The sequence below is a fragment of the Peromyscus leucopus genome, chromosome 4, assembly GCF_004664715.2.
Source record: "Peromyscus leucopus breed LL Stock chromosome 4, UCI_PerLeu_2.1, whole genome shotgun sequence".
Classification (NCBI taxonomy): Eukaryota; Metazoa; Chordata; class Mammalia; order Rodentia; family Cricetidae; genus Peromyscus; species Peromyscus leucopus.
Genome location: NC_051066.1, coordinates 67149612 through 67177203, shown reverse-complemented (window position 1 = coordinate 67177203; position 27592 = coordinate 67149612). Strand labels below are relative to the sequence as shown.

The window sequence follows — 27592 nt, the reverse complement described above, 5'->3', positions numbered from 1 at the left end:
AGGAAACAGAGGCAGGCAGACCTCTGTGAGCTTGAGGCCACCCTGATCTACAGAGCAAGTTCCAGGACAGCCAGGGCTACACAGAGAAATCCTGTCTCAAACGAGCAAACAAACAAACAAGGGCTGGAGAGATGGCTCAGTTGTTAAGAGCACTGGCTGCTCTTCCAAAGGTCCTGAGTTCAATTCCCAGCAACCACATGGTGGCTCACAACCATCTGTAATGGAATCTGGTACCCTCTTCTCTCTGATACCTTCTCCTGCCATGCAGGCACACATGCAAATAGGTCACTCATATACATAAAATACTTGAATAAATAAATCTTAAAAAAAAAAAACCAATCTTCTAAAAAACAAAAACAAAACAAACCAAAAAGCATAAGGATCCTTGGGACTTTAATAGAAGAAATGGAACTGTGGGGAAAGCCTACAAATTGCTCCAGAGATGACATCTTGTTCTTATTTAGCTTTCTTTGAGTCATTAACAGTCGGGCGCCACTGGTGCTGAAACTTATCATTATTATAACCGCAAATGGGTTAATGCCCAAACAAAGCTATATTCTTGGGGTTGGTTACCAGCCTCACCACACAGACCCCGATAGCAGCACCCTCCAAGTCCCAGGATGATGTTTCACAAATAAGAGGATGTCAAGGGTCTAGCCTGGATTCAAAACTTTCTGCTTTCATCTGGGGGCTCCCAGTTGCTAGCAAGACAGAACAAAAAGAAAAGTAAATAAATAAACACCAACCCAACAATCCCTAAAAAAAGAGATTGTGTGGTTTAGTGGTCAACCCACTTGCCTGGATGTTGATATAGTTGAAATCCACTTCTAGCCCTCCCACTGAGTAGATAGATAGCAGACAAGTCACTTTTGTGACCCATGCCTCAGTTTTCCTACTTATAAAAAGGGAATTGTCTTAGTTTTCATGAGACAATTTCATGAAGCAAAACATGAAAGTATCTGCAAATGACTTCAGGTTGCTTGGGAGTAAGATAAAACCATCATCTGTAATAATTGCCATCCTAGTATTGGTGTTGTAGCTCAGTTGATTGCTTCTCTAACATGGAAGAAGAAAGACCCTGTGCTCCATCCCAGCTCCAAATAAAACAGAGCACTCCAGAGATGGAGGCAGGGTGATCAGAAGTTCAAGGTCTTCTTTGGCTACCTAGTGAGTTACAGGCAAGCCTGAGATATGTAAGACTCAATTTTTAAAAATTTATTATTACTTTATATTTTAGTAATAAGCCCAAGTATAAAATTCATTTACGTTTCCATACCCTCAACCTGCATAGAGGTATGGTGGAGGAAGGAGAAGACAATTATTTTTAATCAATTTGTAAGACTTCATATCAAATACCAACCTATCGAATTCATTACCTCAGAACACTAAACAGTGTTCCTAGTTTGGTTCTGTCCTTTCTCCTTACCACATCCAAATTCAGAATGACTCACAGGAGCCTAGAATTGAGACATACACACATTTAAGGAAAAGGGAGAATTACAAGGTCTGAGAGGCTCCTTGTTGGAGAAAGCTAAGAATAGACCACTCAGAACATGAGAGAAGATCCTTCTCATTATTTCTCCCAGCGTAGGTGGTCTGCAGAATTCCCAGTCACTCCTTTGATGGCAAAAATTTTGTTTTCTTTCTTTGTCACAAAACCTCTCCTCTTGCAAAACCTCCCCTTGTTGAAGGGGGAGGGCATTTGCTAAAAAAAAGAAAAAGTGAGGACCAAGTATCGTTTCCTGCTGCTGTCGGACTGTGACAACTCCTACAGACCTTTCTCCTGTTGTGCAGAGGGAGGGACAAAAAGAAATCTTTGGTTTTTTAAAAACCAGTGAATAGTCTTTTTTTTTTTTTTTTTTTTTTTTTTTTTTGAGACAGAGTTTCTCTGTGTAACAGCCCTGGCTGTCCTGGAACTCTCTCTGTAGACCAGGCTGGCCTCAAACTCAGAGACCCACCTGCCTCTGCCTGCCAAGTGCTGGGATTAAAGGTGTGCGCCACCACTGCCCGGCTGTCTTTCTTCTTTTAAAAGGGTACAATTGGGCAAGGGGGAGCATCTAATAAATGTTCTAGTTTTGGATCCATTTCCTTTGTGAAGTGTCTTTGTAGGAAAAAGATATTCAATAATAAGGGATAAGAGTGAAGTAGAGTTTAATGATGAAAAGGAATTTGAGAGGAAATGGCAATTAACTTGCAGAGGACTTACTGAGTAGTTTTAAAAATTACATTTTACTGGGTGGAGTGGCACACACCTTTTTAAAACAGCCCTGTGGGAGGCAGAGGCAGGAAGATCTCTGTAAGTTCAAGGCCATTCTGCTCTAAATCAAGTTCCAAGCCAGCCAGGGCTATACAACGAGTCTCTCTCTCTCTCTCTCTCTCTCTCTCTCTCTCTCTCTCTCTCTCTCTCTCTCTCTCTCTTCTCTCTCTCTCTGTATACAACAAGAGTTGTGAGTTGTGGTCATGGTATTTCTTCACAGCAATAAAAACACTAACCAAGACACAATTCAATCATCCTTTTTCCTTTTTCAAAACAAAATGAAAGTCGTTCCTATGTAACATTTAAGAGAATTCAGTTTCATGTGTTAACTAATAAACTCTTTAAAAGGAGTCATGGATGAAGGGTACAGTTGGGAGAGTGCAGCAGTGAGTTTAGGAGGGGGACTGGGAGAAAAATCAACCCAAATGAAATATATATGGTGGTGCGACCCGCCCAGCTGGAGCACGAAATCTGGCAAGGGACGCCGAGGTTAAACAGCACTCTAGACACCCAGTTTTCAGTTTGTCAGGGAAGCAGCTCTCTTTATTCGTACCAGCATGGGCTTATATACCCCTCTAACAGCAGGGGTCAAGGAATGGTTACTCTGTATCTGGAGGCAAGCCGAACACTGTTTTCCAAACAGGAAAAACCACAGGGGAACTGATCCCCAGCACCCTCCGGAACCCAACTGCACATTTTTCACACAAACAACTTAACTGGGACAGGACAAAAAAGGGTATTTAAAATTAAGGCAGCAAACTTACTGCTGCTGACAATATGGGTCATGAACGTGACAGACATGGTGGTGCACACCTTTAATCCCTTTGAAAGCAGAGGCAGGTGGATCTCCATGAGTTCCAAGCCAGTCAAGGGCTACTCAGTGAGATTCAGTCTAAAACAACAAATTCCACTACTACAACAACTAATAATGATGGTAACAGTCAGGATTCTTAGTTGCAAGCAATAGAAACTAAATCTGATCTTTCAGGCAAAAAGAAATCACCTGGATTCCTGCAAGAGAATTCACAATATCTAGATGTAGATGACGGACCAAACTCGGAAAACGGGCAAGAATCATGGGATAGTGCCTCCTGAGTAATAAGTAATACCCGAGCTTATCCTAAAAAACCTCTACACACACACACACACACACACACACACACACACACACACACACACACACACACGGCAGGGGACACGTGGAGGCCAGAGAACAACTTGCAGGAGTTGGTATACTTTTTTCACCATACTGAGTACCTTGGATTGTACTCAGTGAATAAAGGTGTTGAGCCATTTCACCGGCCCTCAATGAGTACCTCTTGTGTCTAACCCTGTTAGGGCCTATAAGGCACATCCTTGACCCCAAGAAGCTGACAAGAGACAATGAGCACTTTGTAGCAACTTAAGAAAGTAAATACTAAAAGTGGTTAATAATAGGTAATGAGATTTCAGTGTTGTGCGAGGTCATACATAATAATTATCATCAGGATAAACAGAAATTATGAAATTCAGAAATTGTGGATATGAGCCCCTGACAGTAATTCTTCCGCATCACGAAATAAGACACATTCGGAGGATTCACTTCAGAGCTTTAAAACCAGGTCCTAAAAATGGGAGTTAAAAAAAACAAAAAAACCCTCGAAGTGACTGCTCCCGGAACTTGTGTAGTGGGCTCCAAGTTGCCAGCCGGAGACCATTTACGTGACACCCTCTCCGCCTTCTATTTCTCCTCTGGCCGCATGGGTGCCATGGCAACGGAGACAGGCTGTAACCTGGATTCCGGAAGCCAGACAGCTGGAGCGTGGAAACTACCCGGTCAAAGGATGCTGAGTCCTGAGCGCCTAGCTCTCCCGGACTACGAGTATCTGGGTAGGGGGCTTCTTTCAGCTTCGGGAAAGGAAAGAAGTGACGAGTTAGGCGAAGGAGTGGGGAGGAGACAGGGGCGGAGCCTGAGTGGTAGCGCGTCTGGTTGGAATGGGGAGGGACAGAAAGAAGGGGCTCCAGGGCCTGACCCTGTAATGTAGGGCCAAACAAGGATGAAATGACATTTATGGAGCGAAGAATGTCTGAACTATATGGACTAGCACTCAGGCAATGAGAATTGCGTTCGAAGTAGCACAATTAAAAATCAGAGGCCCCAAACAGGGCTGTTACTGACAGGTTGGTATTGGAGCAGACTTGGCACCTGAAGCGGCACCAGTCATTGTGTGAATAATAATTTTGCCTTCCTAGTGCGCTGTTGTTTCGAGCTTTTCTCTTTCGTTAGGCACTGTGGTAAGCATTTTGCATACAGCATTCTTTGTGTGAATCGTATGAACAGACTTAGAAGGGGTTGCTGTGTTCTACTTTACAGATGGAGAAACTAAGGCTAAAGAGACAACTTGCATAAGACCACACAGTTAGATAGCGGTAGGATCATATTGGCCTGCTGCAGAACTTGACTCTTGACCTTGCTTTTGAGCTAAGGCTGTGTGGTAGTAAGTACTGTACTTTGTTAAGCACTTGCAGTGAATGTGTAAAAGTGTTTGCTTATATGCACACATACCCACTTAAAAAGTCAGACTTAAATATTTAGAGGAATTTTAAGCTTATAGAAATTTGGGCCGATAGTAGAGAGTTCTTTTTATCCTCTATATATTCTATTTAGCTTCTTATTCTCCTTTTTTTTAAAAAAAAAATTAATTTTTTTTAATTTTGGTTTTTGAGACAGGGTTTCTCTGTGTAGCCCTGGCTGTCCTGGAACTCACTCTGTAGACCAGGCTGGCCTTGAACTCAGAGACCTGCCCACTTCTGCCTCCTGAATGCTGAGACTACAGGCGTGCTCTATGTCCTTTTATGTACAGAATAATCTGCAGAAAGATGCACACAGAGCCAGTAACAGCAGTTTCCTCTACAGAACATGCCGGACTTGGGGGGAAGGGTTTGTGTGTCTTTTTACTATAAATTTCTTCTTTTTAAATTTCCGTTTGTATGTATGTATCTGCTGTGTGTGAGTGTGTGCCTGCAGAGGTCAGAAGAGGCCCCTAGATCCCCTGGAGCTGGAGTTACAGGTACTATAAGCTGCATGCTGTGGGTGCTGGGATCCAAACTCAGGTCCTCTGGAAAGTATCACATGCTCTTAACTGACAAGCTATCTCTCCATCCCCCAAAATAAATGTCTTTATATATAAAAAATGATTTTGAAGCAACTTTTCATATGAATAAGAAACTTTAATCATCTGCCAAATGTGGTGATTCATGCCTTTGATTCCAACACTAGGGAGGCAGAGGCAGGTGGATTTCTCTGAGTTCAAGGCCAGCCTGGACTACATACATAAGATCGGTGGTGGAAAGAGATGGGGGCAGGGAGACGGATGACTAGGTGAAGCATAGAGGATTTTTAGCACAGTGAAATGATTCTGTTTTGTACCTTAATAGTGACTAGATGATACTATGAATTTGTCAAAATCCGGAAAACTGTACAACCCAAAGGATGAACCCCAATGTAAACCATAGGCTTTTGGTAATCACACTGAGCTAATATTCAACTGCAAGAAATGTATCATGCTAACACAAGATATTAATAATAGAAGCTAAATAGAAGCCAAGGTGTGGTGGTGCATGCCTCTAATACCAGCCCTGGGGAGGCAGAGGCAGGCAGAACTCTGTGAGTTTGAGGCCAGCCTGGTCTACAGAGTGAGTTCCAAGACAGCCAGGGCTATACAGAGAAACCCTGTCTCAAAAAAATATATTGTATCTATATTGAACGTTTTTTCCCACTTAATGTTATTTCTCAATAATAACGTCTATGTCACTAAAGAGCTTTGTCTTTTTATTTTCACTTGCTTTTTGATTCCTTGTTTGTTTTTCAGACAGAGTGTCATATACTCGGTCCATGCTGGCCTCAAATACACTGTGTAACCGAAGCTGATCGGGAACTCCCGGTCCTCTTGCTTGCTTTGGTCCCAGGTAGAAACCTCTCAGGGGTGGAGACCTCTCAGGTTGTGGGATGGCAGGTGTGCACCGCAATCTCTAAACTGTATTTCTTTTTAACCTTCTTTTTAGCCACGTGGTATTTAGATAATTTATTTAACCAATGCTTTTGTTGATAGACAGTGAATTATTTTAAACTTTTTATGATTACTAAATATGCCTCAGTGAGTAACCTGCAATTTTTTTTTTTTGTATTTATGTTTACAGGGATAAATTCCACAAAGTGGAATTGGTATGTCAAGGATATATGTGTTTGAAACATTAATAGATATGCCAAACAGTCCTTCACAAGGGTTTTTGTCACTTAAGCCTGACATTAGCAATATAAGAAAATGCCTGCTTCTGCAAATCTTGCTAGCAAAATAGACCACATTTTTGAATTTTTTCATTAAGTTAAGCAACAGTCTTAGAGTATATTTAATTTGCATTTTTAATTGTCAAATATCTTTTCATCAAGCTTAAGGACTACTTGGTGAAAGATGTATACACACACACACACACACACACACACACACACACATACACACTTATATAGAAAGATGACTTGGGAAGAAGATAATTTGAAAGAGATTACATGTCCTTGGAAGAGTTTGAATTTAAAATGAGACATGGTACATAAACTTTCAAAAGATACTTTCTTTTTAATTATGTACACACATGTGGGTCTGTACACATGTGTGCAGGCCAGAGGTGTCCAATTCCCCTGGAACTAGAGTTACAGGTGCTTGAGAGCTTCCTGATGTGGACCCTCTGCCGTCTCTCCAGCCCCATAAACTATTTAGTTTTGTTTTGTTTTTTCCGAGACAGGGTTTCTCTGTGTAGCTTTGTGCCTTTCCTGTAACCCATAAACTATTTAGAAGACCAGCAACAGGACACTTAATGTTACAAATGATATCATTGGAAAACTCAACAGTGGTCATAGATGTAGGAGATAGGAACATAGACAATTCCTCAGTGGGCTGCCAAGATGGCTCATAACATAAAGCCACTTGCCTCTAAGCTGATGACCTGGGTTCAACCCACATGGTGGAAGCAAAGACCCAGCTCTTGAAAGTTAATTTCCACATGTGTCTTATGCACTCCTGAGTACACATACGCACAAATAAAATGGAAGAACAAAAAAAAAATTTAGACCCCCTGGTAGTCAAGGAGAATGAAAGTTAATGTTGTCCTTGTGCCTCTATTAAATTATCGGGGAAAAGAAAACCTGGCAACTTAAGTTTGATCCCTGTGACCAGTGTTAGAAGGAGAGAAGCAACCCAGCACAGTTGCCCTCTGACCTCCTCACATGTGCTGTGGCATGGAAGCATGCACCCCTACACACACACACACACACACACACACACACACACACACACACGTTTGTGTGGAATAACAAAGAACGAACACTCAGAGACTGGGCATCTAGCTCAGTTGGTAGACTGTTTGCCAAGATGCACAGTGCTCTGGGTCTAGTCACCAGAACCACGTGAAACTGGGTATGGTGTTACACACTTCCAATTCTGGCACTTGGGAAATGGGGGCAGGAGGATCAGAAATGATGATGATTCTGACAGCTATAAATGTATTTTATTTAGCTTCCTAAAGTGTCGTCTGTTTTTCTTTCTAAGGTTAAATGATATCATGGTGTTTAACAAACACAATAGAGAAATAATTGAGTGATAAGAATTTTCTGTTGTTTTAGGCAGAAATGCGTTTTCCCATTACATGATTGTTTTGTGAGTTTGTCAGTTTCATATTTACTACTTAATAGAATAATATTTAAAAGAACTTGATGTTGGGGCTAAGGAGAGACTTAGTTGGTAAAGTGCTTACTTACCATGTAAAAATGAAGACCTGAAGTCAATACCTGGGGCCGACATAGAGAAGCTGGGCATAGTGGCTCATGCTTATAATCCCTGAGCTAGGGAGGAGACTGAGGAAGTTCTCTGGGGCTGCCTGGCCAGCCAGTTTAGTCTAATCAGCCAGCCCCGAACCCGGAAAAACCACAAGATGCCGGGGGTGGAATGCCCGGAGAAATGGCTCGGGTTGAGACACTTGCTGTTCTGTCAGAGGTGAATCCTCGTCAGGTGGCTCACAACTGCTTGTCACTCCAGCTCTAGGACATTGGATGCCATCTTCTGGCCTTCGCAGGCACCTGCTCACATGGGTATGTGTGTGTGTGTGCACACACACACACACACTCTCTCTCTCAAATAAAAATATAAAATCTTAAGAAATCAAGCTCTGTGGGTAAATGTGCTTGCTGCCAAGTCTGCCACCCTGAGCTTGGTCCTCGGGACCCATGTGGTGGAAAGGGAGAACTGACTGCCATGAGTTGTTCTTTGACCTCTACATGTATGCTGTGTCAGTGTGCACTCTTATACAAAAACACTGATACACAGGGACACACACACACATGAGGAGGCAGGGCTGGGGGTAAAAACCGAATAACTAAATCATGAAAAACAACAACAAGATGGATGGCTCCTGAGGAATGACTCCAGAGGTTGACCCTCTGGACTACACACACAATCACACACACACACACACACACACACACACACACACACACTACATCCCCCATATATGAAGTTGTGTTCATACAAAATAAAAAATTGATAAAGCAGCTTCACATTAAAATTGATACTGATGCACACAGTGACCACTGACTGCGGAAGGAGTTGTGCTGGATGAAATTGGGATTAAAGCCAAACAACCGAATCCTAGCAGGAAGTGTGTCGGGGTCCAGGTGATCAAGAGTGACTAGATCATGGCTTTTTACTCAGTGACAGCTGCTCAACTTTATTGAGAAAGATATGAGGATCTGGTTGCTGGATTTGGTCAAAAAGGCCATTCCTAGAGCCCTTTAGTCTGTTAAAGTAGCAGTGTGTCTCTTTGACCCTGTCCTTGGTAAGAAGGAAAGGCCAAGAACATAAATTTTGATTATGGAAACAATATAGAGCTGAGCATGGTGGCACATACCTTTAATCCTACACTCGGGAGTCAGAGGCAGGGAGTCTGAAGCCAGTCTGTTCTACATAGAGAATTCCAGGCCAGCCAGGGTTGCATAGTGAGACCCTGCCCCACAAAAAACAAACAAACAAACAAACATGTTTATTTATCAGCCAAAATGTTATAGTTATTGTCTTAGTTAGGGTCACTATTGCTGTGATGAAATGCCATGACGAAAAGCAATTTGGGGAGGAAAGGGTTTATTTGGCTCACAGTTCCATATAAGAGTTCATCATCAAAAACAGTGAGGACAGGAACAGGAACAGTCAGTCAGGAACAAAAGCAGTCAGGCAGGGCAGGAACCTGGAGGCAGGAGCTGATGCAGAGGCCATGGAGGGGCGCTGCTAACTGGCTTGCTTCTCCTGGATTGCTCAGCCTGCTTTCCTACAGAGCCCAGGGCCACCAGCCCAGGGATGGCACCACCCACAATGGGGCTGGGCCTTCCTTCATCAATCACTAATTAAGAACATGCCCTGCAGGCTTACCTATAGCCTACAGCTGCTTATGGAGGCATTTTCTCAATTGAGGTTCCCGCCTCAGATGATTTTAGCTAGTGTCAAATTGACATAAAACTATTCAGCAGAATTATAGCACAGATAATTTTATACCTAACACATAACAATATTAACAGATATATTTTTGCTAAAGGTTTTATGTATTTTGCTCATTTACCCACTTCTCCATGAGGTGTGAAATATTTGATCATCATAGTACCCTGTCAGTTCCTTGGATTTTTGCTATTTAAAGTACTTATCACAGAGGCGAGGCATATTGGTAGACTGCTGCTTTGGGAACAGAAGTTGGTCTCTTTGTAAGTGATACATGTGGAAGACCGATTTAGTGACCGTGTTGACAGTGGTGAGCAGATTCATTGCCTTAGGGCACTTGAAAAGTTTCAGTGTTCATGGAATTTAACAACCTACTGTCGTTGAATCCTGGACAAATGTTCCTTTGGCTCTGTTGTGTAGTTAAAAGTCCAATTTTGTGGCCCGGCGGTGGTGGCACACGCCTTTAATCTCAGCACTTGGGAGGCAGAGCCAGGTGGATCTCTGTGATTTCGAGGCCAGCCTGGACTACAGAGTGAGTTCCAGGAAAAGGTGCAAAGCTACACAGAGAAACCCTGTCTCGAAAAACCAAAAAAAAGGTCCAATTTTGCATCAGGACATTCATACTTCCTTGAGCAAAGTCTTGTTACTCATGACTTCCTTATGGTTCAGCAAGTTGGGTAACTGCTGAAACACATATATTTTTACCTAAGAACTAGCTCTGCTGATTACAACTGGTCTCTCCTAGAGACATGCTGTTTTGAAGCATCCACTCTCAACATGATGACCATTAAAAGCCACTCCCTAGAAGCTGGGCATGGTGGGACATGCCCATAATTCCAGCACTGGGGCTGCTGGGGCCCGAGGATTCTGAATTTGAGGCCAGTCTGGGCTACATAGTGAATCCTTGTCTCAAAGATTATTACAATGAATGAATAAATAAAATTTAAAAGCTATTCTTTATAGTTTAGACCATACTTCCTGATTTAAGATTTTGAAACTTGTTTTTTTAAATTCATTTTTGACTGACTTTTACAATTTATAAATTCACTTGCATGTATAGGCTTAGAAAAGAAAATACACATAGAGAACAAAATATTATAGAGAAGAGAGTCTGTGGTGTTCACTAAAATAAAAACAAAAATAAAGAACTAGAGCTGAGTTCCCGGGAGGTACATGAGAACCTCTCTTTAGGATTATGGTATGGGGTACAGTGACATCTGCCAGCAAATGCCTCTGGCATCCTCTCCACCTGTTAGTAGGGACTGTATTTGAGTTTTTGACTATTTCTGAAGAAAACAACTTTTCCTCGTGTTGGGTAAACTGATTCTTTCCCATATTGACTTGGTGGATTTGGAACCTATAATCCTGGCCTGGCTTAGGGTCCTAAGGTCATCTGGAAAGGTCTTCACACTGGCAATCAGTGTAGCAATGGAAATTGTGTTGACATCTGGGCCAGTAAGGAGATGAAGAAGGACAGAATCTTCTGTGTAGACTTGAGAGATTCCTAGCCATATGAAAGCTACTTGTTGGAGGCCTATGCCAGCTGCTGAGGTGTGTCTGTATATCTGTTGGGTGTGGAGAACTCCAGAGCTGAAGGAGCCTCTTCTGGACCCAGACTTAACACAGCCACCTAAGTGCTGACCTGAGAGTGAGGATGAGGGTGTGGGGCTCCTGTCTTACTCCACCTAATTGTGGAAGTGCTTGCTTTCCCTTGTGCTTCACACTGGCTCTTCTGCTTCTGTAGAGCTGGTTGTAATGCGTGACATAATAGCTATCTCTAGGAAATCAGAAGTCAGAGGTCACACTCCTCCTTTGAGGTCTATGTAGTTAGAAGAGTTACAACGAATGACAGAATTTTTTCTTTAATCTGTCATTTAAAATTTTTGTTACTTTTTTTAGTGTGTATGTAAAGAAGGTGGGTATATGGGTGTGGGTAGGTGTGCCAGTGTGCACATGTAGGGTCAGAGGCCAGCTTATAGGAGTCAGTTTGCTCATTTCACCATGTGGGTCCTGGACATGCATGCACCTATGTGGGTGCATGTGAACACGCACGCACGCACGCACGCACGCACGCACACATGCTGATGCCAAGTGGCTAGTTAGTAAGTGGTGGAAATAGGATTATATTTGAGCAATTTAGTTCATTTTTGAATATAAATACATTTAGGGACTCCATCAAAAGTAGAGTCCTCAACTATTGCAGAGGCGCATACAAGGATCCTCGGTGTGAAGTCAGTTGACTCCAAAGGCTTCATTTAATATTTATGCCCATGAGGGGGCTTCCTAGGAATCAGAATGGATCAAGAAATGCCAATATTCCAAGTCTCTCTTATCACTGGACTCATTCTTGGGGACAGGCAGTGAAGAAGGCAACTTCTAACCATTTGAAGGAATTCCTTTCTTCCAATAGGGATCATTGTGCTTTGAGGTAGTTGGTGTGACTGTGAAGACTTTACCCACACTCTCTATGTCCTGGTTTTCTTCATCTGCGAAATGTGGATAGTAGAGCTGGTTGTGGTAGGGCATGCCTATGATCTCAGCACTCTGCATGGACAGGCAGGAGTGGGCGTTTGAGGGTAGCCTGCACTACAGCCAGAGGCCAGCCAGGGCTACTAGAAAACTCAGCCTGGGGCATGCAAACATTTAGTTCCACATTTGTGTCTACATTGTGAGAAGAGTGTATATGGAGAAGAGAAACGTATCCTTTCAGAGCACCTGGGTAGGTTCAGAGTAACAGATTTTCTCACTACAGTGTTATACAAATAGAGCCCATGTCCATGGCAACCATGAAAACGAGCCCTTCAGATTTCCTACTGTGGGGAGGGGAGGATTAATTCCCATCCTACCTTAGTTCTCAATCCAACACCTTGCTAATTGGGGATGTCTTTCTGCATGCTGTGAATGTGTTGCTCTGATTGATTGATAAATAAAACACTGATTGGCCAGTAGCCAAGCAGGAAGTAAAGTATAGGTGGGATAAGGAGAAAGGAGAATTCTGGGAAGTGGAAGGCTGAGTCAGGAGATGCTGCTAGCCGCTGCCACCATGAGAAGCAAGATGTAAAGTACCGGTAAGCCACAAGCCACATGGCAACTTATAGATTAATAGAAGTGGGTTAATTTAAGATATAAGAACTAGATAGCAAGAAACCTGCCACAGCCATACAGCTTATAAGTAATATAAGTCTCTGTGTGTTTACTTGGGTCTGAGCAGCTGCGAGCCTGAGCAGGACTGGAGAAAACTCCAATTACACTTGCTCACATGGTGGTCATACTCCCTGTGTGTTCCCTTCAGTCATTGACTGGGCCAGACAGACCCACTTGGATGGGAGGGGTCTCTCTGGGGGGTGACTTTGGTTGAGGACTCCTACTTGACTGGTCAGCCTCCCTGCCTCTCTCCTTTATTCATGACAGGCTTGCTTTGTGGTTGCGAAGCCCTTCCAGGTTCCCCTGTCCTCCTCTCATTTTCAGTCCAAGTGTTTCCTCCAGAACATCTTTCTCTTCATGTTTGCTCCCATTTTGGTAGCTGCTCCTCAGAGTACCTGAATTAAGACAGTATCACAGTCATTAATACAGCTCTTTCCAGCCATAAAGTTGATGCAGTTTCTCTAAGTCTTGGCAAAGGTTCTGACGTGGAGTTCATTCAACTTGGAAGACTTTTAAGTGTTTCTATTTTTTTTTTTTTTTTTTTTGTATTTGTTGATACCATAACATGAAATTTATTTGTCTGGCTGCCTAACATGTTAGTTTTTGCTTTTAAAGGAATCCTGATAAATTTATTTTTGTTCCACATGTTAACTAGTGAGACTTCAAACCCAATACTACACTATGTGTTTAGGTTGTTTCAGAAATGAAGTGGAATAAAATATAGGTGTTACACTGATTGTAAATCTTTGGGAACCAGATTGATATAAAACAAGTCACTTTAGCTCCAGAGCTGTTCCTAACCACCTCCCCTTTCCGTCCACTCCTTCCCTTCCTGAGTAATCTAAAGCCAGTCCAAGTGTAAAGTATCTATCTCCTGGCATACATGGCAGATGGAACACACTCTTAAATGACCAGAACACAGTGACACCATGGTGGAGCGCACTGGATGGTTCTGGAGCCAGCAGCTCTCTTGGCTTTTTCCCGATTTGGTCAGCAGCTTCTCAGTCATGACAGGGGCAGCAGGCAGTTGCCTTGGTGGACTAGTTCAGGAATGTGCCCTTTGGAAGTGGTTCCTGAATATTCAGCCCACGCCCTCTTTTCTACCTTTCCTGAGGACTCTGTAGCTCATTGTTAGGGGGAGTGGGAGGAGCAGATGAATTCCAAAGCTTGTGGTTTCTGACCCTTGGTCACTTCCATTTCTCAAAAAAAAAAAAAAAAAAAAAAAAAAAGTTGCAGAGTGATTTCATTGTTATTCAAGAAAGAGTTCTTTAAAAATTTCTGACCCTGTGTATCATTTATATATTCAAGTAATAATAAAGTCTTTCAAGCTCTGTCCAAAAGTTGGCAACCATTTTTCTTTTTCTTTTTCTCTTGCATACGTATGATATTTGCCTAGGGAAGCTGAGTAAGAAACTGGCGTTTTCAAAGGTACTTACAGTTCAGAAGAGACATTCATGAGCCTCTCTTCCTGTTCTCATCAGTTACCTCAGTTTCCCTCTTGGATCCTTGGTTAACATCTGTTTCTTATTAGAATGTAAGCCATGGGGGCAGGTTTTTCTCAGTATCCCTAACGTTAGTGTAGTGGTTGGCCCAAGTGAAGTGCTCAGTTGTTGAATGAATGGTTTGCTTCAAGCAGCAGAATACATTTAAAAATAAATGGGAGGAAGGAATCTAGTTTAGCAAACAGTTACTGAATCCTACCATATGAAGAGACACTATGTTCCCACCCTTTTTGATGGATTAAAAAAAAAAAAAAGGCTGAGTGATTAAAATCTGCCCTGGATGCTTTTGGCTTTAAACTCTGAGTATACCTAAGCGTAATTTCTTGGTTGATAACAGTTTCTACACCTTGGTTACCCAACCATAAGATTTAATGAGTGTTTTAAAGCTGATGTTTTAAGAAGGAAAGACGTGTTGAACAGTTTTGGGGGCATCTTCTGGAGATCCCGTCCTTCAGCTGTGAGAGTGCTGTGCTCTGACTGAGAGGAGAATTAGCTTGTCAAGTCATCCAGTCCTCTTCTGGCTCAGGTCCCCCTTGTACCACTTCCCTAGCAGCTGTAGGAAATAGCTCATTCTATGATTGGAATTTCAAGTCAAAACATGTTTATCTGATCAGAATTTTAATGATTTATCAAAGAGAGGAGGGATTTTCCCAAACACATCTGAATTTACCAAATTACTGGTCCCATTAAGTGTGGTCTTCTTAAATGAAGCAATCACTGCTGAAGTCATCAAATATATTTTTTCATAACAAGCTTTTTGAATAAGTTTTGTTTGATTAGCAGAAGACCACTAAAAGTAAGTATTGTTTAAAAAGGCACTTTCTGGGGCGCATTCTTTTTCCTCACTGAATTAGCTTTTAAAACCTCACTTCTTTGGAGAGAGTAGGAGCCTTTTTCCTGGCTGTCCTTTTGTGTAGCTCAGGGTCTTGTTAATACTATTATCTGGCCCGAGATTACAGGTGATCCTGATAATTCAGATTCAGCTTCTGTAATCGCAGACAGAAATCTGCTTGTGCCTCAGGATGTCACCAGGTGTCTGTTAAATTCAGGCTTCCCTCACCTGGGATGACTCTCTAAGCTCCAGTAAACAGGCACAGACATCTGCAGAGACGGGCTGTGCACATTTGTTGTTGTTGTTGTTTGTTTAGTTTTTGAAAAGTGTCTTATGTAGCCCAGGTTGGCCTTGAATTGGAGACATAGTTGAGGATGGCTGTTAACTCCTTCCTGATCCCTTCTATCTCCATATCCCAAATGCTGGGGTGCAACATTCCCCATTGCCTTAGGGGAAAAAAATCTTGTGGCAGAATGCCTCCTGTGGACAACTTATGTACAATGTGCTCTAAATGGAAAATTATGTATTTTAAAATAGGCATGTTTGAAACAATAACATTTTTGAATGTGAAATGTACCAAAGGCCACATGTCTTTGATTTTGTTTGTCAAATGGACAGGCGGCAGCCAGAACCACTGGGCTCCATGGTTCTCATGCCCCAAAGTCCTGCAGTTGACAGATAAGCAGACAGCACAAAGAAGTGCAGCCCATGAGAAAGGGAGTCTGGGCACTTGGGCTGCCCTCCTTTTTCTCTCTGTGGAGTTCTTCCCAGCTCTGCCCCTTCTGTCTCATCTTAGATTTCCAAAAAGGAGAGATTAAATGCGTCTGGTATTTCAGCATGTTCACCGCACGGACAACATGAGGCTAGCACTCAGGCCACTGTTCAGCCTGTCATATGGAAGGAACTGCCTTTCAGAGGAGATTATAATTGTGTATGTAGCCACACAAATGCACATTCTGCCTGGAGGAAAATGCAGAGAAGAGGAGGCCGTGCGCTGCCACTCAGGTCTCTTTGTGGAAGGCTGCATGAGAAGCCTTTACATGCCATAGTCACCTCTTTGGGGCTTAATGAGTCATCTTTGTGTGTTGGCTACTTAAAAGAAAAAAGAAAAAAGGAAAGAAGAAATGCACTCTCCCCCAAGTGAACTGCTTTTATTAGTCCCGCAGCTATGTCTTCGAGTTTTGAATATTCCTGGTGACGTCATTTACAATGCTGGTGCGCAGACAGTGCCCAAACAATTCAGCTTTTAAGTGTCCAGACGAACTTAAAGAGATGAATTTAGAAAAGTGTTAATAGTACTCTTTAAACAGTGAACACATGCGCTTAACCAACATGCACAACCTTAGTCTTCTGGGAATGTGATGGAAATGTGAAAGCTGGCCATAGCAAACATTGAAAGTTAGTTCAGTGTCCTTGAATTACATACAGTTCAGACTTGAGTTTGTGGTCTCGTAATCCCAAGCAGTATGTTCAGCTTAGGTAGAAAATATGGGTTTACTGGGTGAATAAATTATGCTCTTTGAGCTATAGGATTTTACCTGTGAAGATAAAAATGCCAAAAGAAATGTTGCCACCTACCTCACAATAATGTGGGGAGATTGAGAAGATAATCATGGGGAGTTTATAGGGATGGTGTTTTGTAAATATAAAATTCTGCTTTTGTTTTTGTTGATCAAATTTCCCCCAACAAATAGAGTTGATAAGAGCTGCCTCATAAGGGCAGAGAAGATAAATTAATATAAGCCAGGAATCTTGAAAGTGAACAATTGAATGAGACCTAAATTGTCTTTCTGGATAGTCTATAAACCATCAGACCTGCTGTTTAGACACATGATTGCTTTGTAAAATCTCACAGATGTGGCGAAGACTTGACCCTTATGCAGGGGATGGTGATCACAAAGGTCAATGAAAATGAGCTAGACCTTCAGGGAGAGGGGCTCTGCTTTTTTTCCTTCAAAGTTATACTACAAATATTCTCTGGAGTCTTGTTCATCTTTTCCTTGTCTGGACATTGGGAGGTTTTGGCTTGTGCTCTTTAATAGATATTTATTTTTTTTTAATCTCATATTTCTAAAGCAGCAACAAATTACAAGAAGAAGTAGTTGATTGGTCTTACATTGTGAAATTTTTCTTTCTCTTAGTGATCACTGTGGTTGAGAGATTTAACAACAGGCTTGCCACCTTGAAAGTTCTTAGGCTCAGCCAATTAATAACAGCAGCTTTTGTTTTACATAAGGAGGTTTACCAGGAAACAGTCTATATTTGTTTTTCTTGTTGATTTTATTTTTTAAATGACATGTATTTCTGTGTGTGGGTTTGTGCACATTAGTGTAGTACCAATTTGAGGCCAGAAGGGGGCGTCAGATTAATGGCTCTAGAGTTACAGACACTTGTGATACATCTGATGTGGGTGCTGAGAACTGAACTCAGAACCTTTGCAAAAGCAGGAAGCTCTCTTAACCCATCTCTCAGTCCCCAATTTATATTTTTAAATGACAGAATTATTACTGAAATATCTCCTTCCACTTTTGTAGTTATTTTCATAATATTTTGGCCAGCAACCCCCGAGAAGACTCCTAAGGGTCCTTTGCAAGATTTCATCTTTTATTCCCAATCATAGTTAGTAGTATTGGGTACTTCGTTTCTGAGGTCTTATTTTCTTTAGATGACATAGTAAGGGGAAAGGCTATTTCATTTAAATTCTAAATCTGAGGCAAGATTCATGCCTTTTAATTATTTATTTATTTTTAAAGAAGCAGCATCTTATTTTAAAATTATTTTTATTTTAGTGTGTGTTTTGCCTGCATTTATGTGTGTGTGGTGTGTCTATATGTGGTACCCACGGAGGCAAGGAGAGGGCATTGGGACCCTGGAACTGGAGTTATAGATGGTGGGAGCCACCATGTGGGCGCGAGGAACTGAACCCAGGTCCTCTGTAAGAGCATCAGGTGCTCCTAAGCACCGAACCACTTCTTTGGCTTCTTTTCTTCTTTTAAACACAGACTCGAAGGCAGGCACGGTGGTTCAGCAGTACAGCGGCCCCAACTGTGGTAAGTGAAAAGGGGTCCAAATAGGCGCCCTTGCTGACTGGAGGGACTGATATCGGAAACAGAGGAGATGGTGGCAGCGCCATTCTGTCTTCACAGCAGGCTCATCTTACTTTTCCTTGTAGAAATAGATTCAGGACATGTCCAAGGTCATTGAGTGAAATATGTGTGGAGCTGAAGTTTGAATGAAATGTATCTGACTCCAACACTCGGGAGGCAGAGGCAGGCAGATCCCTGAGTTCGAGGTCATCCTGGTCTACAGAGAGTTCTTAGACAGCCAAGCTATACAGAGAAACCCCGTCTTGAATAAACAAACAAGCAAATAAGTAAATAAACATAGGAAAAAAGAAAGAAAGAAATTTATCTGACTCCAAAGTAGTATTGGTAGGTGCTTAGATTTCTTTCAATTTCTGTTATTTCTTTTTATTTTTTTTATAAATCTTTTTTTTTAATTTTTTTTTTTTTTTTGGTTTTTCGAGACAGGGTTTCTCTGTGTAGCTTTGCACCTTTCCTGGGACTCACTTGGTAGTCCAGGCTGGCCTCAAACTCACAGAGATCCGCCTGGCTCTGCCTCCCGAGTGCTGGGATTAAAGGCATGCGCCACCAACACCCAGCTTTTTTAAATATTTTTTAAGATAGATTTATTTATTATGTATACAGAAGAGGGTACCAGATCTCATTATAGATGGCTGTGAGCCACCATGTGGGTGCTGGGAATTGAACTCAGGACCTCTGGAAGAGCAGTCGGTGCTCTTAACCTCTGAGCCATCTCTCCAGCCCAAGTTCTGTTATTTCTAAAGGCTTTTTCCTACTTAGTTTTTTTCTGTTCAGTTCAGTAAGGTTTTTTTTTTGCCAGTAAAGATTTAAGTGTCATCAGACTGAGTAAGTGATATTTAGGTGTGTATATATATATGTGTGTGTGTGTGTGTGTGTGTGTGTGTGTACATATATGCATATAATAACAACTAATGGAAAACAAGGCCATGAATTTGAAGGAGAACAGGGAGGAGTGTATGGGAGAATTTGGATGGAGGAAAGCGAAGGGGGAAATGTAATTATGTTATAATCTAAAAGAAAAGATTTAAGTATAGAATTTCAATTTATTTTTTATAGAATATGTTGTATATTTCCTAGATTTTTTGGTAAAATACATAAGAATATAACTCAGCTTTTGGTATGCTGAAAACGATGTTTTATTGTGTGTGTGTATGTGTGTGCGCATGTACATACACACATATGCTATCATACATGTGTGAAGGTTGGACAACTTTGTGGGATTGATTTTCTCCTTCCACCTTTATTTATATGTGTGGTGGCTGGAGTGAGAAATGTCCTCCATGGGCTCATGTATTTGGTGGCAGTGTTTGGGAGGTTTTGGAACCTTTAAGAGGTGGATCCTTGCTTGAAGATGCACATCACTGAGGGATGATGGACTTTGAGAGTTTATAGCCTTGCTCTCCTTCCAGCTCACTCTCTACATTTGCAGTTGAAGATGTGATTTCTCAGCTTCCTGCTCTGGCCAGCTGCTGCCATGCTGCTATGCCTCTGGAACCTTAAAAGCCAAAATAAACTTTGTTCTGCAAGTTGCTTTTGGTCATGGTATTCTATCACAGCAACAAAAAAATAACTATTACTGAAGTTAGGGCCAGAAAGAGAGTGTAATGTTGCTGTGAGGAACCAATGGTGTTGTTTATCTTATTTTATTGTTTTACTTGGAATCCTGGAAGACAGTAGTGCTTTGTGTAGAATTCAATGTTTTTATTTATTTATTCATTCATTCATTTATTTATTTATTTATTTTTATTTATTTATTTATTTTGTTTTTTGAGACAGGGTTTCTCTGTGTAGCTTTGCGCCTTTCCTGGAACTCACTTTGTAGACCAGGCTGGCCTCGAACTCACAGAGATCCGCCTGGGTCTGCCTCCCGAGTTCTGGGATTAAAGGCGTGCGCCACCACCGCCCAGCAAATTCAATGTTTTTTATTCTTACTTAATGAATGCCCAGCCTTAGCTTGGCTTGTTTCTAGCCAGCTTTTCTAACTTAAATTATCCCATTTATCTTTAACTACATTTTGCCTCTGGGCTTTTTACCTTTCTTTATTCTATGTATCTTTCTTTCTTACTCCTTGGCTAGCTGTGTGGCTGTGTGGCTGTGTGGCTAGCCCCTGGCATCCTCTCCTTCTACTTTTCTCGCTCCTAGTTCTTCTCTAGATTTCTCTGCCTGCCAGCCCTGCCTATCCCTTTCTCCTCCTAGCTATTGGACATTCATCTCTTTATTTGACCAATCAGATGTTTTAGACCGGCACAGTAACACAGCTTTACAGAGTTAAACAAATGCAGCATAAAAGAATGCAACACATTTTTGCACCATTAAACAAATATTCCACAGAATAAACATGAATGTAACACATGTTAAGCTAATATCCCACAACAATTACTACCTTATCTACCTTATCTTTTGAGACAGAGTCTCTTCCTGAATCCAGAGCCCACCAGTTTGCTAAGCTGTCTGGCAGGTGAGCTCTGGGTGTATGCCCGTCACTGTCTCTCCATACACCTCAGTGCCATGGTTACAGGTGTTCATGACCACTCTTGGCTTTTATGTGGGTGCAGGAAATCTAAACTTGTGTTCTCCTTTTTGCACAAAGAGCTTTTTATTGACTGAGCCATCTTCCTCCTGTCCCTAATTCCAGAACTTTTATCATCCCTCCGAAAAACCTCATACTAAGTTTTACCCCCAACCAACTCCTGGTGACCACTAATCTAACTTTCTATCTATTTTGGATATTTCTTTTGCAGTCTGAGCATGTTTTCAAGTTCATGCATGTTGTGGAATGTTTTCAGGACTTCATTCACTGTTATGGCTGAATAATATTTGACTGTATGGTCTAACACATTTTGAGTACTTGTTTGTCAGTGGATGGGTAATTTGGATTATTTTTACTTTTTGAACATTATGAAACTATTGCCTAAACCAAGTTCATAGAGATTTATAATTTTTTTTTTTATTCTGAGAGTTTTATGGTACTGGCTTTACATTTAGGCCTGTGGTCCGTTTTGGGTTAATTTTCATATGTAGTTTGAGGTAGGAACTAGGTGTAAAACAATGGGGCTTCCTTGCTATGGATGCTGAGTCTGGCTGCCTGGATGTGGGATGGCAAGTAGAACTGTTGAAAATTTGGACTGAAGGTAAATTTACCTGTCCTAGATGAGGTAGGCTACTTAAGCAAAGTCAGTTTTCTGAACAGAGATTTCTGGAAGTTTGCAGACGTTTTATTCTGGATAGCACTGGCCATGGGCTGGAGAGCAGCTGCTTGCTTTAGCTGTCCCACAGCTCATGTGCTGCTCCCTTTGCTCATTTCCTGCTATAGTTCAGAACGCAGCATCTGGGAAGGAAATAGAGCCACCATCATTCCTAAAGTTAGTGTTTCCCGGTCAGTCGATGGAAGACGAGTTAAAAACATCTTAATGTAAGTTCTGTGAAATTCTAAGACATTGATTTATGGTCTTCTATGTTATAGTCAAGTTTTTATCAATTAATTAGTGTTAGTTATGACCATCTTAAGCTTTCTTTGTGAATTATCCTAATGCTATACTTCAGTGGAAATAGTTATACTGTGAAGTTGAGTTTTTGTCCTACGGGACAAACTGTGTCATTTATAAGATGGAGATAATCTGACTCCTAGGTTGATTGTGAGGAGGTTCAAAGAGATAATGTATGTGAGAGTATTTGGTAGTAACCTTTCAGGAGCAATTAAAATGTTACTGTTTAAGTTGTAAATGTTGTTAGCCTGTTCACTAGACTGTGAGCCTTGAGGACAGGAGTGTGTGTCTTTTAGATGGTATCTGTGATGTCGTGTCTTCTGGATGGTGTGTGACATGCATGTCTTCTGGATGGTGTGTGACATGCCATGTCTTCTGGATGGTGTGTGACATGCCATGTCTTCTGGATGGTGTGTGACATGCCATTGTCTTCTGGATGGTGTGTGACATGCCATGTCTTCTGGATGGTGTGTGACATGCCATGTCTTCTGGATGGTGTGTGACATGCACATTGTCACATGTCTTCTGGATGGTGTGGGGGTGGTGTGTGACATGCCATGTCTTCTGGATGGTGTGTGACATGCCATGTCTTCTGGATGGTGTGTGACATGCCATGTCTTCTGGATGGTGTGTGACATGCATGTCTTCTGGATGGTGTGTGACATGCATGTCTTCTGGATGGTGTGTGACATGCATGTCTTCTGGACTCGTGCCATTGTATCCTCCATTTCTACACACAGCAACAGGCTAATGGGTTTTCTGGTTGAATACTTGTTAGCCTGATTAATCTGATCCCTTCATTTATACTTTCTAGAAAAATTATATGGTTTAAACAAAGTAGGAAGCGGTGTATGGTGGCTCACATCTATAATCCAAGCACTCAAGAAGTGAGGCAGGAGGATTGCCACAAACTCCAGAATAAGTTCTAGAGCAGCTTGTAGAAGAGACTAAGATGCTGTCAAAATGTAAAATGGGATAAGAAAGTTTATCGCTTTTTCAGAGGACCCAGGTTCTGGGTTTGGAACCCACATCATAGTTCACCCGTAACTCCAGTTCCAGGGGGTATTACAACTTCTTCTGCTCTCCTTGGCCCCTGAACACACATGGAGTGAACTCAGATACACTCAGGCATTCATACACAGATACATAAAATACAGTAAATCTCAGAAAAACACCTTAAGCCGGGCGGTGATGGTGCATGCCTTTAATCCCAGCACTTGAGAGGCAGAGGCAGGCGGATCTCTGTTAGTTCAAGGCCAGCCTGGGCTACAGCGTGAGTTCCAGGAAAGGTGCAAAACTACACAGAGAAACCTTGTCTCAAAAAACAAAAACACAAACAAACAAACAAAAACAAAAAAAAAAAAAAAGAAAGAAAGAAAAACACCTTAAATAAATGCCAGAAAGGAAGTTATTTTTCTTTTGAGGCTAGACAGAGTGGGGTGGTATATTCCAAACTGCCAGAAAGGGTTTGGGCTTCTAGTATCCTGTCTATCCTAGCTATGGATTTGGTCCCTTTTCTCAGAATCCATGGGGACTGAAGAAACTTTTATCTCTTCAGGTAAATAAGGGACATCACTCATTATACTTAGTTTATTTAAGTACTTTCTAGAAGACTCAAAAGATTTTGCTTATATTTTATAATTTAATCATATGACCAAAGCAGCTACAAGAGAAGCTGAGAAATGTGATCTTTACATGAATTTGTGTGTGCGTGTCTGTGTGTGTGCGTGTGCGTGTGCGTGTGTGTGTGTGTGTGTGTGTGTGTGTGTGTGTGTGTGTGTTGTGAAGGGAGAATGATTTAGAAAAGAAAATATTACCAAGCATGATGGCACATGTCTTTATGTGCACTTGGGAGGCAGAGGCCAGCCTGGTCAACATAGCAAATTCCAGGCTAGCAGGACAATAAAACCCTGTCATCAATAATAATAATAAAATAAGAAAAATATTTGTAAATTTACATAATCTGTGGTAGAGCCTGATATTTGAAAACTCTAGCAATTTCTTTAACCTTAGATACATATTCCAATTTGTATCTGGGGATTTAAGGAACAAGAGATGAAATAAAAGAGAATATATATCCATAGAGAAATATTAAATTATTTCGATCAAAATAAAAATTTAAGGTTTCTAGCAGAAAACAAAATCAATATTTATTTATTTGTTTTTTTTTTTTTTTTTTTTTTTTTTTTTTGTTGTTGTTTTTTGAGACAAGGTTTCTCTGTGTAGTCCTGGCTGTCCTGTAACTAGCTCTGTAGACCAGGCTGGCCTTGAACTCACAGAGGTCCACCTGTCTATGCCTTCCAAGTGCTGGGATTAAAGACGTGTGCCACCACCACCTGGCAATCAATATTTATGAAAAGAAATATTTATTATCTCATAAGAGAATATTAATTATGAGAAATATAGTACCAAGTAAAGTTTTAAAAGGCAGAAAAATGAAAAAGGAAAAAAATCATAGAAAATGGAGAAGTAAATAGTTGGGCTCAGTTTGAACCCTCTGTGTGCTTGTGTTCTTAGTTCCTTGTTCTTTAGCTTTTTTCGTCTCCAAGGAATCACAGTGCTCAGTTTTTTTCATGATTTGTTTACTTTGTTCAAAGAAAAACTTCAGCATTATGATTTCACATGGAAATGCAGAAAACTTCAAACTCACATTTAAGTAAGCCCAAGAATTCTGCATCCTGAATCAAGAGGGGCAGAAAGTAGGACCCTGGCTTATTTACGAGTCTAATGGTGGGAGCTGAACAGCGTGAACTCCGAGCAGTAATGGAGTGTCTGACTGTGGCGTCCAGCTCTCCTTCTTCTGCAGACCTCATGTAGCCCCGAACCCTGTACTTACCATATTCCTGACTGCAGTGACTGAGGCCATGGGAAGCCAAACTGTGGGAATGGAAGGAGTGCTGTGCAACCCAGAGGCCAATGGGACAGAGTCTGTGGCGAGGCTTAATTGATTTCCTGGTAAAGGAGCAGTGTTGGGGGACAGGGAATTTGCAGGTTGGGGGTTTTAGTGGCCCGTCATTATGTTGTTGCCGAACTTGAGGAGAGTGGTAGGAAAAAAGGTAAAAAGGAAACAGACCATCTGTATCTAGGGAAAGCCGTGTGTGCTCTCTATGCCATTGTTTCCGTCTTTTCTTTTTCATGTAGGTAGTGAACCCCCAAAGATCTATAAGTGACTTTTAGGATATTCTTGGATGCTGTGTATGGATTAAACATCTTTTTTTGGGGGGGAGGTGGGTAGTGTTTGAGAACAGAGTCTCAGTAGCTGACTGTCCTGGAGCTTACTATGTAGCCCAGGTTGGCCTAAGCTCTTGGTGATTCTCCTGCCTCAGCTCCTGAATCCTGGGATTATGAGTACAAGCCACTGTACCCAGCTCTAAAGGCACTGACTCTTAGAAATGGACACTAAGTTCTCCAGATGATTAAGAGGAGAAGGAAGACCATGCCGGTGGTTCCCCAATAGCATCCACGGGCTGGGAGTGTAGCTCAGCCTCACGGCCCTTGCTTATCGTACAGCAGGCTCTGCTCCATTCCCCATCCACTCAAAAAAGTAAGTGTGTGTAATAAAACATATGAGTGGTGGGAGATTTGCCAGCATATGACTTTGAGCCTTGGCTTTCATTATGATCTAAGTGTCCTTGGACAATTATATAACCTCCTTAAGCCTCAGTTTCCCCAGCTATAAGATGGGATGGATATCTACCTTAATTTGTGGTTGTGAAAATTAAATGAGACAACGCAGGCTAAGCACAGAGTGCGTGGCTTGGCACACAGTAGCTAACCCTCCCCATAGGGTTGGGTTTTTAATAGTCCTGACTGTCTACTTCACTTTGAAGGACTGAGCCTCACAAATCCTTCAGAGAACTACTTAGTGATGTGCACACTCAAGGAGACTACATCTTCTGAAGTGGCTTGTTAGAGGCTCTTTCCCATGCAGATTTGCAAACCAAGTGTGTAAAAATCACACGCTGCACTTGTTGCCTGGCAGCACGTGTCCCTGAGTGGTAGGACATGGCTTGCATTGTAATGTCATCAGTGCTGGGGCCAGCTGGCTGGATGCGGACTGCCACTTGGGCTAGGGACTCCATTCCTCAACAAAGCAGCAGCCAGCACTAGGGTTAACAGAAAATGACAAACCAGCATGGATGAGGGAGGCGCCAGCAGAGCAGCGGGACGTCCTTTGATTTGCTTCTGGTATTTGCATGTCTTTCTTGTGATGTCTGTGAAATGTTCAGAATGACAAAGTTTTTAAAAGACCTGCTGACTCGGCCTGGAAAATGTGAGAAACCTCCCGTTTAGTGACCTATTATATCCAGCTAGCCTGCGTTTTCTATATCTTTTTCTTCATTTTTTATTAATGCAAACATTTGCATGAAGACAGAACCCTTGCTTCTTAAAGAGTTCATCTGCTCCTGCTGCTCACTGGCCATGCCATGCAAGAGCACAACAGAACCTTTGTTACGCTTGCTTTCGGCAAAGCTGTTTATGAACGGTGGCTTACTGAGCACTGCTTCCTGTGCTGTGGACTTCCATTCTCTCGGAAAAGAAAATGGTTTTTCGGAGTGAAAAGAATTTAGACTTTCTTTTATTCAAGTCCTGGATGTCCAAATGACAAGTAGCCCCCAAATTTGTGAGCGACTGGTGATTGCATCGAATGCAGTTTTTCACTTTACCTTGAACATAATGGGGCTCTTAGTAATAATAGAAGGAACAAGTGCTTTCTCATTGGAATAGAGAGAAGGCAGAAAAAGGCAACATGAAGAGTAGTTGAGAGGAGGACAAAAGTAGCTTCCTGTAAGAACCCTAATGTTGTAGTAGAGTGTGTTTTGGTCTTGGGTGTTTCCCACCTGGGAAGCACAGGCCTGCGGTGCCTGCATTGAATAAAAACTAGCACCACCGTTTGCAAATAGTGTGCACAGTTTATGTAGTCAGTCAGTAAACACTCGAATGACTGTTGTATGGAAGATGCTGAATGACCCTCAATGTTAAGGAGGATAAAAGATAAATGAGTCATGATACCTGTCCATTTTTAAGAACAAGATGTCTGACAGAACATTTTGCACATGGGTGGCAGGAATAGCCTGTGTCCAGGAGAAGGTGCCAGGGACACATATATATCCAGGATAGGCGTTAGGGGGTTCAGAAAATGAGAAGGTTGGTTGTAGCTGGAAGAGAATTTGGGAACACTTCCCAAAGATGATGGATGGATTTGAACTGGGCCTGGTGGGCTAGTACAACCTTGCTAAAAGTAACAAGTCAAAGATTATCGGTTTGGTAAAATGACCCAAAGTATATTTTCATAGGTGTTTTGTAGTGCTTTATACCATTAATATAGATGATATGCTAAACGTTAGCATGAGTCTTGTGAGTAAAGTAACCTGGGACCTCCCTATCTAGCCTGTTCTGTTCAGTCATTCATCCCGTGTGGGTTTTGTGCACTTTGGGCTGGGCCTCTGGGGCATCTATAAATATCTGCAATGGCTTTCTTTGCTTTTGTAACAGAAATAGAAATGACCAGGCTTACCAAGCATTGTTAGAGTCATATCCACGAGCAGGCTGTGGACAGCTCTCAGTGGGGATTTGACAGGTGAGCCTGACATTTTGAAAACCGTCTCCATCTTTAACAGAGGCCTTCTCCACACAAGGCAGAAGGGCAGGAGTTCTAAGCCCATGAGTGTTAGTCAACTTAGATGAGACTTGTCTAGTTGCCAAGTGGGGGAAGTGAGAAGCTGTTACTGTTATCACAGTGCCAGCTATTTA

The 27592-nt window shown here is 41.8% G+C and overlaps 1 protein-coding gene across 5 annotated transcripts in view; it reads left to right on the top strand.

Moving 5' to 3' along the window:
* The first annotated feature begins 3972 nt into the window (after positions 1–3972).
* The window catches only part of C4H11orf49 (chromosome 4 C11orf49 homolog), a 171383-nt gene continuing 147763 nt past the window's right edge, over positions 3973–27592 (top strand). For 2 of the 5 annotated variants that reach the window (XM_028878909.2, XM_028878910.2), the window contains exon 1: positions 3973–4126. In XM_028878909.2, coding sequence (XP_028734742.1) covers positions 3997–4126 — 130 coding nt within the window. In that variant the 5' untranslated portion in view covers positions 3973–3996. Of the gene's footprint in view, positions 4127–6108; positions 6206–27592 lie in introns of all 5 variants that reach the window. The other 3 variants (XM_028878911.2, XM_037204990.1, XM_028878908.2) reach the window with 3 other exon arrangements.